Source organism: Hordeum vulgare, chromosome 5H, assembly GCF_904849725.1.
Source record: "Hordeum vulgare subsp. vulgare chromosome 5H, MorexV3_pseudomolecules_assembly, whole genome shotgun sequence".
NCBI classification, from domain to species: domain Eukaryota; kingdom Viridiplantae; phylum Streptophyta; class Magnoliopsida; order Poales; family Poaceae; genus Hordeum; species Hordeum vulgare.
In genome coordinates this window covers 562,740,717-562,753,928 of record NC_058522.1, presented here as the reverse complement: position 1 = coordinate 562,753,928, position 13,212 = coordinate 562,740,717, and the positions used below count along the sequence as shown (strand labels likewise).

General features: G+C 47.8%; 1 protein-coding gene across 1 annotated transcript; it reads left to right on the top strand.

Moving 5' to 3' along the window:
* Positions 1-4,748: 4,748 nt before the first annotated feature.
* LOC123399228 (zinc finger protein AZF2-like) lies at positions 4,749-5,700 on the top strand. Its single transcript, XM_045093655.1, has one exon. The coding sequence runs from the start codon at positions 4,999-5,001 to the stop codon at positions 5,548-5,550; it is 552 nt and encodes a 183-aa protein (XP_044949590.1). The 5' UTR covers positions 4,749-4,998; the 3' UTR covers positions 5,551-5,700.
* Positions 5,701-13,212: the final 7,512 nt, after the last annotated feature.

Sequence of the window (13,212 nt, the reverse complement as noted above, 5' to 3'; positions counted from 1 at the left end):
GTTCTGCCCATTTTTTTGTCGTGTGTAGCTGTTGACGGCTTTATCGTGCGGACCAGGTGCCGAGGCGGCGCCCCAGCTTGTATGTAGGTCGTGTTTGCCTCACCGTCGGCTCCGAAACTAGCTGTCAGCGACCGAGCCGGCTTGGCAAGTTGCAGTGGCATACATACGTACGTACCCGTCGTAAAGCCGCGTGAAGCTGACTGTACCCTCCATCAGATGGTACGAGAGTGCCCGTCAATACGATGATGATTTCGAAAAAAAAATACTCCCTTCATTCTTAAATATAAGTCTTTTTATACATTTCATTAAGACACTACACACGGTGCAAGTGAATGAACATACGTTTTAAAAGTGAAATCTTTAAAAGGACTTATATCTAAAAACGGAGAAAATAGCACTCTAGCAGAATTGTTATATATGTTTGAATCGACGTGTAATTTATAAGGTGTCTTTCATATTTATCCTCTCAGCACCAATATTTATTGTCTCGAGCTGCCTTTTGTCAAGCAGGGGGTGCTCATTACAAATACGACTATAAGTATTCTTAATCGTCCATTTGTTCAACAAAATTCGCAAGATTTAGATGATTGTCTTAGTCTGACATTATATAACATGTTTAGCCCCACTTTATATTAGGTTTCTGGATCAATATAAATGGTCGAAAAACCCTCGTACATATTAGAGCACAAAAGGTGACAACCGAGCAACATTAAACGCCATCAACTCAAAGCAGAACTTAATAAATGAGACATCACACTAGCAAAAAAGCTAATGAGACTATTAGACGAAACGAAACCGCTACTTCAAGAAAATTCATAGGTATTTTTGTTGCACTGAACACATCAAATAATTGCCAAAGAGGTTTGTCTGCCCTATCACACTATGCTGTGGAACCCCACTCCTGTCCATGGATAGCGCGGACCAAGAACGATGGCAACTAGGACAGTGTAGAGGATAGGGTACAACCGAGACCGTCCCATGCTAGAGCCGAGGGAGCTAGACACCAGGATCAAAGCATACACGAAGTTGCCGCTCCGTCAATACGTGTGATGACAAACTAGCATTTTTATTGACGTATAATGTGATGCCTAGTCTCTTTCATTAGATCGGTCTTTTGGTTGCACTGGCTAGAGCATGCACTTCTACATGGTATCAGAGCCAAGAGGTCTTGAGTTCAAGACCCGGCTGGCGTAATTAAATTGCAGCCCACTTTCAGTCCACGTTTAGGCATGAGGAAGCAACACTTGAGGGAGAGTGTTGACGTATAAATGTATTGCCTAGTCTTCTTCCATCATATCGGTCTTTTGGTTGAATTGGCTAGAGCATGCACTTCTACATGGTATCAGAGTCAAGAGGTCTCGGGTTCAAGACCCGGCTGACGCAATTAAATTGCAGCCCACTTTCGGTCCACGTTTAGGCCTGAGGGAGCCACACGTGAGGGGGAGCGTTGACATATAATGTGCTGCCTAGTCTGTTCCATCAGATCGGTCTTTTGGTTTCATTTTCTAGAGCATACACTTCTACAATTTTCACTGGGAGCCTAGACAGAAGAAGCAGACTCACAACAACCTGGAGCTTTAATTTGCTCAGACCCTCACCCGTGTAGTAGTACGTAAAATAATTGATTGGCATAAAAAAATTACATGGTTATAACTACAATAGTTTAGTTTGATTAACTTTACAAATGTTTGGATAAGCATACCCTTGTTTTCGTAAAACCACAAAACCATGTTCCAGCCTTTCTATAAACCAAAATAGGAAATCTCTTGCATGCATTTTTATGCAAACGAGATTACATGCATACTTGTTCTTAATGGAGTTCCTAATAAAACTATATTTTTCCAGAAAAAATATACTAAAGGTAGGCACTATTTTCGTTTACCCAAACAACCACTCAGGCATGGGTATTTGGCTATCGAGGATGGTGTTGCCAAACCATGTGCAGTCCTAAGTGCGCAATTGCCTGAGTCCCTCCAAAAAGGAAAAAGCCTATGCCATTGATTGTGAAAGTTCTTGTAGGGAAAGAAATTCTGGTTCAACCGCCAAGTCTACCTAAAAGTTTCTAGGTGAATCACCTGATATCCACTCCACCTAGGGGAGAAGCTTAGACCCCAAGTATTTGTTTGGAGATCTTTTCGTCACACACCGTCAATTGGTCGGCACCTTTATAACTTTCACTACACTTTTAGTTAACGGTTCATGGTTGAATACTTGAACATAGAGAATAATAGATATGCCGTCTAGCCCTAGGTTAGGCTTCTCCGACGGTGGCGCGGTGGAGGGAGGGGGGGACGATGTCGCCAAGTGAAATAAAGTTCCCCGTCTTTTCATCCACCAAGTTGGTAGCTTTTGCAAATGGCGTGGAGGAGTGCAAGTTTGATATGGTCGTCGTCCTACATGGGCGGTCGTTTGGTGGTTCCAGGTGCCGACGTTGAGGCAAGAACGATAGTTGTGTAATGGAGTTATGTCCTTTGCCACCTTCCTCGTTGCAGCGATGCTCGTCATCATTGTGGGATCCAGTGCATCGGCTTCGAGATATATTCTCTTTCCGACGATCATGACCTTGCTTCAAGGGTATAGGTTGTCCAGGGGCCTAGGTACAGTGACTTTCTAATTGCCACATCATCTAAGTAGTGACAGACCCATAACGCGATGGCTATTGAGTAGCGGCAGCGACGTGCCAAGGCCTGCTCAGGATGATGGAATTGGTCAGTTCCCAAGGGACCTTGGTGGAATTTCTATTAGTTTACAGGGTTTCTGCTTTTGCTGAAAGTTTACGAGTTTGAGCGGTTGTTTGACAGAAAACACATACTCTATATAGATCCAGAGTGGTTCCCAAATGTGATGCTCTCCATGACCCCTCCCGTATCGATCCCCAGGGCAACACCTCGCACCGCCAGCCTCCTCCCCCATCCCTGGCTCCCCTCGTCTACACTCCCGTCGGCCCTCACCACGACGGTGGGACAAGCTACCAAAGGTAGTATGGGGCGGATGGTAGGTGACTATGGGAGCTGTTGGGGTGATGACGGTGGTTCGTAGACGCATGGGGACTAGAGCGACGCCCAGCGTTGGTATACTCGCGGCAATCTTCCAGGTGGCGAGGACCTCGCAGAGGTGGCATTGTTCGTTAGCTTCAGGGGTCGCTCACAAAAAATCTAGGTTGTTGATGAACCTCTTCGATGCCTTTGGTTGCCTCCGGGAGATCGAGACGCAAGATGTCGCGGCCCTAGTGGTCGGGGTCATGTCACAAGCCAATGAGGTGAGGCAGAGGCGTGCGACTCGACGTCTGTGCATCGACATTGCAGCTACGGCGGGTCCAAACCGGGCATCTGGGTCTGATCTAGGCGTTCTGGGTATGTGTGAGTGTGCGACGTCGTGGTCGCCTTCTCTTCGCTAATCTTATCGACGGCATGGGAACTGCTATATTTGCTTTTATAAGGAGGCGATCCTATGGTTCTTCTCGCGTCAAGGCGGTGCTCTACTTGATGCATGTCCTCCTTGATCTCCCCGTTGATGAGTTCCAGAAGGTTGTGCCTCTAGATTGTTGGATCGAATGGGATCCGAGCGTGTATGTCCGCATTTGAGGATGTGTAGCTTCGGGAGGGTGTGGCGCGAAGCTCCTTTGCATGTTAACATTGTGGGGCATGCGGTCTTTCAATTTTGTATACAGTGCCAGAGAATGTCATGACGAATGAGATTTGAGGACCAGTAATGGTGGACTCTGTCTTCAAGGCGATGAATACATGCTTGGTGTGTCGTGAGTTGTAGCTGCGGCATCGACCAGTGGTGGACCCAGCCTAATAGGCGAGGATGGGCCAACAGTTCATACACTAATGATTTTTTTTATTTGATTTGTTTCGCCATTGTATAAAGCCTGATTCTTAAATCCAGGGTGGGTCGCGGCGCACCTGACCACCCTATAGCTCCGCCATTGGCATTGGCAAGTGGAAGAAGCAATACTGGAGGAGTACATAATCTTATCGTTCATGATGAAATCTCTAAGTCTGGCCGTAATCGATTCAGTGCGGCAATGACCTTGTTGAAAGTATTGTTTTGAGAGCGCCGACTTTTTACCAGGTGAAAACCTAAAGTCTTTGATCAAGCGACGGCGACGACGTATTGTTTTTTTTTTTCTTGTAAGCGTCCCTTTTGAAGAATATGAACACTCGGTGTTGTCTTTGATGGTGGTTTATTCCGTATAGTTGGAAGGAATCATCGTAGTGGCGGAATTTTCTTTGTGTCTTCTTCAAAGCTAAGTGTAATTTGTACCTTCACAATATTAAATACATTTGCTTTGTTTAAAAAATAGTCCATGCAAGCGCCAGATCTGCCATGGAAAGAAGAAGCGAGAGAGCAGGTCACCATCGCAGCGCAACTACCCCCGCACGTCATGCCAGCTCTTGCCCATCTTTGTCGACGCAGCGAAGTACTTTTACACACACGTCTGGCAGAAAAATATCCCGGACGGTCGACCTTGGACAGGAAGAAACTCCAGAACGTTCCCGTCCCCAGCTCGATCCAGTGAGCCTCCTGCCGAAACGCGCAGACTATTCTACAGTAGTACAAAACTATCTCATTCCCATTAATAAATCGTCAGACCGCCGAACCCGCCCACGCGGCTAAGCTACGTTGCCCGCGCGGCTAAGCCACCACGCGCCTCGCGGCGCACCACACGCTCGTCGCGCGCGTCGGCCCGAGCATATCCGATCCGTCGCGTGACATCCATCCACGTCGCCGTGGCTTCCCACGATTGGCCGGCCACCCGAGGTCGGCCACCACCCGCCGACTTGACACCCACGTAAGCTCCCCCGCTCCACTACGCGGCCGGCACGCCACCGCCTCCACCCGTCGCGACGCAACCTATATATAAAACCGCGCCGCCGCTAGCTTAGCTCCATCAACCCATCCATCCATCCATCATCTTTCCCTGCTTGCCACACAACAGACGCATCAAGGACTGCTCCAACAAAAGGCGTCAGAGTCCACACGGATCCGGCCATGGGAGTGGGGATGAAGCGAGCGAGGGAGGAGGAGCCGGTGTCGCTGGCGCTGGCGCTGACCACGGACTCGGCGGCGTCGTCCACCACGTCGGCCGACTCGGCCGGCGGGCCTGCGGCGGCGGCGTCCAGGAAGAGGGCGCGGCGGGGCAGGATGGTGGCCACGTCGGGGGAGGGGGAGTTCGTCTGCAAGACCTGCAGCCGCGCCTTCGCGTCATTCCAGGCGCTGGGCGGGCACCGGACCAGCCACCTCCGGGGCCGCCACGGGCTGGAGCTCGGCGTCGGCGTTGCCAGGGCCATCAGGGAGCGGAAGAAGCAGGAGGAGCGGCAACACGAGTGCCACATCTGCGGGCTCGGGTTCGAGATGGGCCAGGCGCTCGGGGGCCACATGCGGCGACACCGCGAGGAGATGGCGCTGCGCGGCGGCGGCGGTGGCGGCGACGACGGCGATCAGTGGGTGTGGCGCAGCGTCGGGGAGCCGGATCAGGAGGTGGTGGGGCACCGGACCGCCGCCAATTACCAGCCGCCCGTCTTGCTCGAGCTATTCGTCTAGGTAGCTAGCTGGATACACTAGTTGTCACAATTTTTTCAGGGAGGACATCACTTGTACATGTCTTTGATTAGGATGGTATTTTGAGATAGGTTATTGGTTGGACATTGTAATTACGAATTTACAGTAAGATAGACTACGTTTTGCTTTCAATTGTTCCCTTTTTAAACCTATCGACCGGGGATTTGTGGATCTCTATGCATCGAGGTGCTGTCGTAAGTTAACATCCTGGCTGTAGTTTAAAAAACGAACCGAAAATCGAATAGGAAAGATTGTGGGTTCATGTTTTTATCGGTCGGACCATCGGTTTATCAGTTTGATTGTCAGTTTATAAGAAAAATAAATAAATATTGAGTAATATATGTACTAATATAGTGTAAAACAAGGATTAAATAAAATTATTTTTATTTAATGAAGCTTGGGATCAAATTCCACTTTTCCTAATTTTCATTAAAATATTTCCTGGATTTTCCCGGGTTAGTGGCCCGGGATTTCACTGATCTTTTTAGAAAATCGGCTCTGGTTCGATTGCACAACGATCTTATTAGCTTAAAAACCCGATGATGCTACCGGGTTCGGTTTTTTCGGTCCGTGGTCTGGTCCGGTTTTTTAAACTAGGGTCCTGGCACGTTTTACTTTGTGTGGTCCACTCCTCAGACCGGCAGCAGCAACGTCCGGTGCCGAGCTCGTCCAACCAACTATCCATTTCGAGGGGTGGTCGTAGTGAAAAAAGTCCCCTACAAACGCCTCACTTTAACTTGTTTTCTTGTCTTCGCTGGCAACGCCGCGACCCCTATCTTAGCGTGATCGTGTTGCCCTCAATTACAATTTCTTGATGGAGGACTTCACTTGTACATTTGACTTGATTGGGATGACGAGATAGGTTAATTGTTGACCTTGTAATTACGATTTTGCGGTTTGGAAGATTTTTGTTAGTTTTTTCTTTGATGGGAAGATTTTTCGCTAGTTAGCGTATTCGTTCTTGCAATTTTAACCAATCAACATGGGATTTGTGAATCTGTTATACACTTTCCATAATTAATTACGACCAATCTTTGTTTTAAAAGAAAATTACAGAATATTGCCATCGAACAGGTTGTTGTTCACCCCAGTGCGCTTCATAGCCTTAATTTGGAAAATTCTTCAGTGCAATCTTGTATCTGGAGGAAAATGATAACCCCCCAACCGATGCATCAATTGATCCAACAGAATCTACATTAGCAAAATTAAGATCGCCAATATTGACAGTACTCACATAACTAGGATCTGAAATGTTAATTGGTTTGAGTTGTAGAGCCGAGATATATTCGCCATTATCCATGTTTTCCACCTAAACATCACAATTTAAAAACCGAATTTGCAACTGAAATGTTTAATCTATTTTTATAAAAAAATGACCTTACAGCAAATAAATACACGTATGTAATAAACTACAAAATGTTTTCAGCTTAGTTGGTATCGATTTTCTGGTCCCTTCTTTCCAGCTTCGAAATGTTAACATCGTTTCCTTGTACACTTGGTGGTGTTCACCAGAAAGCATAGTTTAAAAACCAAACTGAAAATCAAACCGAAAATCAAACCGGAAAGGTTGTCGGTTCAGGTTTTATCGGTCAGACCATGGGTTTACCGGTTCGATTGTCGGTTTTTTAAGAAAAAAATTATAAATGTTGTTTAATATATATGCAAATATAGTATGGAACAATGGTCAAATAAAATTATTTTGATGTAGTGAACAAGAAAGTAGCATAGCCGAGCTGGTTATAGGGCCGTGGGATCGAATCCCATTCCTCTGAATTTCTATTAAAAGATTTTTCTAATTTTTCCGGTTTAGTGACCTGATTTTTCATTGATTTTCTAAAAAAACAGTCGATTCAAATGGTTTTCTTCGGCCGATTACATAACGGTCTTATTAACTTAAAAATCCGATGAGGCTACCAGTTTCGAATTTTTGTGATCCGACCGTTCAGTTTGGTCCCGTTTTTTAAACTAGGCCAGAAAGTAGAGCCAAAACACTAGTCTTGACGTTGATAGTGTAAACGCAGCAGCCTAGAAAAGGACGGAAACATCAGGAAGCAGTCGACTGGAGTGTGTCTAGACTCTAGACTCTAGAGCTATGCCTTCATGTCGACTGCCGGACAACTTCAAAACAGGTGTGCTGCTAACACGTCGATCAAGTTCAAGTATTACGTATACACATAAATAAGCACACGCTTTGTCCGGATCGTCGTACGTGTGCTACACACTTGCATGTAGCTCAGCCGATCACTGGCACACGGGCGAGACGAACGTGTTGCCTGGTAGCCCGCTACGGTGCTAGTAGTAAAAACAAAGTTGGCTTGTGACTGACGCGTCCTAATACATGGATACATCGAGGGTTAGACATAATTTTAAGTGACGTCGACAGACCTGTTCATACGTCGGAAAGAGGAAAAGACAGCACCCGTCCTCGTGCATCCTTATCACCAAGGAGTCGACTATGCCTTCATGTCGACTTGTCCAGCAACCACAAAACAAGCGCGGTAACGCCGACACGTCCATCGAGTACCACGCACAACATACACACACAGAACACCACACGTTATGTTCTGGCTTTATGTTCTAGATGTTTGATATACTCCCGTAAGAGTTGATATACTCGCGTAAGAGCCACTACAGCTGAACTAGACAAATCCGACCTCCTATACACTCGCGGACGCGTCCGTAAATGTCTCCGGACGATCCCTCATATTTCGCTCCTTGAATCACACACCTCGTATCCGGACTTTTAAATTCATATAAAACTATGCACGTTGACCATCCGATACAAATTACCCGAATTCAACAGTTCTAAACAAAATCAAATGATACCATAGTTCAGTCAAACGGACATGTCAAAATGAAATCAATGTTCGACCAACAAGTGATGTCGGATCATTGATGTCCTTCTTCCCGTCCAGAAGCTATTTTTCGGTATGTTCATCCAAAGTGGATTCATCCGGGAGCATGATTTTTCATCCTCCACATTGCGTGAGAGCTTCGGGGACTCACACTCATGGACCGACAACTGATGTCTGGCCGGAAAGCTCTCCGAAAGGGTCCAGCCGACCGTCTCATCCTCCTCCTCCTCGGCCTCGATGGTGCCGGTCTCGATGGCGTGAGGGGAGCCCGGCGCATCGGGGGAGACATCTCGTCAACGACGCCCGCATGTACGTGTACGACCAACTCCCTTTGTTGCTGTCACCGACGGCGTAGCTTACGGGCAATGTTCTCCGGCTTGCAAGACAAAGCGAAGGAAGGGCCGCCGACGGACGAGGCGGACTACATCTCCGTCACAACGATCGGGGACAGGGTGGAAGACATCACGATGGCGAATCGGGACAGGTGGTGAGGATGGAGAGCAAAGGTGTCAGACGTAGAGGGTTCGGCCACGGGAAATGTTGGTGGGCGACGGGAGGAGGTGGAAGGGTTTGAGGGATTTGATGCAATTTAAGGTAGTGTCGGGCTGTCGGATCTGACGTCGCGGGCATGCCCGGGCTCCGCCCCATATTTGCGTTGGAAATGAGGGGTGCCGGTTAACCCGGGCGTTTGAGGCCGGTTTGAGAGACCCATCTGCGTCGAATTTTTGTGACCGGACAATGATTGGACGGTCTGCCCGGGCGTTTGACGAGGGTTTGAGGGGTCCGGTTGTAGATGCTCTAAGGACATTTTTGAAACGCGACTCTCAAATCGTCTGCAACTGTTTGGACTACATAGTCCTTAGCTATCAAACGCAGATTTATATCGGTTTGTCGATAACGCGTTTTTCCTGCAAATTCAAAACAAACTTAAGGGGAGGGGCTTTGCTGGGAGACTAGACAGTGGTCTCATATGACTTTGACACCCCGGCCCATCCAAAACACCTCCCGGCCCCCGTGTTTGCATCTTTCCATATTTCTATCATGAGTGTTTTTTTTAATCTTCACCACCGCTCCACAACTCCGGTCGCCCGAGTATACTCTTGCTGGAAGACGACGATCCCGTCACCACCATCACTACATAGGTCTCCGCGTCGCTTTTCCGCTGTCGTTGTTTCACGCCTCTCCTTCGTCCGCCGCACTGGTACCATGCGCCCCTATGGTACTCATCATGCTCGGCAAGTGTTCCTTGAAACGTCCGTGCTATTTTTTGTCCCCTCTTCTATGAACAAATGGATTCGGATATGTATTATGTAGTACATATAGGAGCACTATATCGAGTCATCCAACGAGGAGGACTACACAGATGAGAAGGTGATGATGCATGCGGCCCTTACAAACGTCGAGCGCGTGGAAGAGTATTTTGTCAATATCAAGGGATCGATCAGGGGTAATCAAGTGCTCAACTGCAACAACGCACAACCATTTCATGCTAACGGTGAACTACTTTGCCCGAGATGACCGATTTGTTGACAATTTCCCCGCCGCTTTGGATGGAAAAAATTCTTGGATTCTCTCTACCATGGCGTCTGAGCCTTTGATGGCTACTTCATCTTGGGGAAGTTCCACTGGAAAGGAGTGTGTTCTCTAGTTACTAGAAGTGCACAGCTGCAATGCGGTTGTATGCATATGGCACAGTCGTTGATTCGTGGGACGAATATCTATGAATGTCAGAGAGGACATGCGAAGATGCCATGATAAGAGTTGCTACTGCAGTGGTCTCAGTGTTTGGATTTCAATACCCAAGAGAACCCACTGTCGTAGACACCGATAGGACCTTGGCAATGTTCGAAGCAAGAATGTACATTGGAATTTGACACATTGAATAACTGCCCAAAACCTTTAAGAAGTCCACCATCATTCTTAAAGCACTTGCATGGCACGCTCTTGGAATTTGACACACTTTTTTTGGATTGCCCTAGTCCCATAATGACATCCATGTGCTGCATTGATCAATATTGTTTGCCAGGTTGGCTGAAGGGAAAGGTCTTCATTGTGACTATATTGTGAATGGGCATGAATACAACATATATAGGCTACTATGTGGTTGATAGTATCTATGTTCTATGGGCTACCTTTTCAAGACCATCTATGATCCTAATTGGGCAGAAAGAGTTTCACTTAGGTAAAAAAAACAAGAGGCAGCTACAAAGTAAGTTTAAAGAGCATTTGGAATTCTGCAAGCATGTTTTGCGTTCGTGGACCTGCAAAATAATGGAATCCGGATATCTTGTGGGACTTATAACATGTTGTTAGATTATGCACAACATGATCGTGAAGAATGAGGATGAGGATGTTGCCGTAAGTCTTGAATTTGAAAACATGGATAATCCTATTGAACTTCCAAACTAAAATCCAATCACATTTGATGAGTTTATTCAAATGCATCAATAAATTCAACATCGAAAAATGTAATGAACTCACGAACAAAGACGAACGATGAACGGATCCGAACAAATCCACCAAAGACAGATCCACCGGAGACACACCTCCACACGCCACCGACGATGCAAAACGCATCACCGGAACGGGGGCTAGGCGGAGAGACCTTTATTCCATCTTCAGGGAGCCATCACTGTCTCGCCTTCTTGAGCAGAACACAAACCCTAACAAAACTAAATGAAAGATCTAAAAACGGACCCCTTCCACCGATAAGGGCCGAGATCCACTCCGCCTCCATGGCGGTAAGGCCACTGGAGACAGGGCGGACCAGCAACGGCGCCGGTGGGAGGCGATGGAACCCTAGTATTTTTGGCGGCGGCTAGGGTTAGCCAGATACGTGAGCCTTCACAACGATGCTACTTGCGGCTAGTATTGGATAGCCAGTTTTTGCATCTGTGTCCATGAGCGGGTCCTCTCTGTCTTTTTTTTAATACCACTCCCCTTTTATTGAATTGCTACAATTGTAGCATCAAATACAATTAAAGGAACAACAGCCGCTGGGGCTGCATCCAACTAGACTTTCAGAGGGGAGAACCAAGCTAACCTTGCTAACTCTTGAGCTACCTTATTATTCTCCCTAAAACAATGTTCGAAAAGAATATGATTGAAATCTAATGACAAAAAATAACAATCATCGAAGTTTGCGATGGCCATCGAGGATGTATATCTTTGTTTGAGTGCTGAAATCACCTCCACATTATCAGAGTTTACTACGAGTCTGTTGCATCCTGCTGTTCGGGCAAGGTTTAGACCAAACCTAACAGCAATAGCTTCTGTAGTGAAGGCGTCATTGCAAATTTCCAGCTTCTCATGTGCAGCAGCAATGAACTTTCCATTGTGGTCTCTGATTACAGCCCCTACCGATCCCTCAAGAGAATCTTGATCAAAGCTAACATCCACATTTAGCTTAACATAGTCCCTGTTTTATCTCTTCCAGCCTTCTATCCGAACTTTAGGCTTTCTGAAATTCGCAGCATTGTAGTTTGCCGCCATAACTCGGACAGCGAGGTTGATTTGCTCTGCCGTTTGAGGGACTCCTCCATGAGTGATTTTCCTCCTTTCTCATAATAAGAACATCTCCAACAGCCGCGCTTCGCGTCGCGCGCAAAAAACTTGTTTGCCCCACGCGCATCGGCTGGTTTAGCACGGCTCCAGCGCTGGCTCCAACATCCGCGCTAAAATGCAGCGCGCGCTGCGCACGCCGCTCCGGCAGCGCGTAAAAAATGCAGAGCGCGCGACTCACCGGGCATTTCACATATATGGCATTTTGGACACAAAATGAGTTTGAAACATTCATCAAAATGCAATGAACATGTGAAATTTGACACAAACAAGTTGATGAATAAAAGTTCATGCCCACAAGTTCGGTAGCCGCCGCGCCCGTCAAATGCCCTGCAAGCTTCTTTCCCCTTGCCTTCGAGCTGCCGGAGCCGTCCGCCGTCTTGTTCTTCTTCACGGATGTCTTGCCCTTCTTCGGCCGCATCGCATTGGGGAGCTTCGAGGGGGTGGCGGCGGCACGGAACGGCGCCGGCGCGACGCCACCCGTCGCCGACGTCATCCGCGGCGGCAAGAAGAGGCTGCGCGCGAGGCCGATGCTCGACGGAGCTCGGACGGTGGTGAGGCCACCGCTCCCCGCGCTAGGGTTTCCGGCGGCGGCGGCGGCGGGGGGGGGGAGGGTTCGCGGCTGCACAGTGGGGTGAGAGGGGTGCCGGCGCGTGCGTCCATGGGTGCAGTTGGCCAGCGCCGGCGCGCGTGGGGCGTAGGAGGCGGAGTGGAGAGAGTGCGGCGCGAGCGCTCGAATGTGGTGCGTGCGGAAGCGTGCGCCCCAAATACACCGCGCGAGATAACGAATCCGACCGCGCGCCCAACTCCTTATAGCGCGCGCGGTTATTACGTGTTCGCTCAAGCCACCCGCTGGGTTGCGCGCGCTAAAATGGCCTAATTTTCGGCGCTGCGTTTGGAGATGCTCTGAGTACCAGCAGCATATAGACATTTGTGTCCATGAACTCTGTCTTTTTTTTTTTCATGAACTCTGTCTTTTTTTTTTTCATGAACTCTGTCTTTGAATAAACACATTGTCCAGTTTATGGGTAAGTGTGCGAGATGCCCTAAGAACATCTTTTCTGGTGCAACTACTTTAGTTTGGGCATTCTTAAAGGTTGTAAACAATGTTTTGCGTCATTCGTCATCATTTATTCAAAAAAAAAAAAACAGGACACGGTTTCTCCGGATCGTCGTACGTGTGCCACACGCTTGACGTAACTGATCAGTTACTCCACCATGCGCATCC

Coding starts and splice junctions, on each gene's coding strand:
- LOC123399228 (XM_045093655.1), top strand. CDS start 4,999: ATGGGAGTGGGGATGAAGCGAGCGAGGGAGGAGGAGCCGGTGTCGCTG.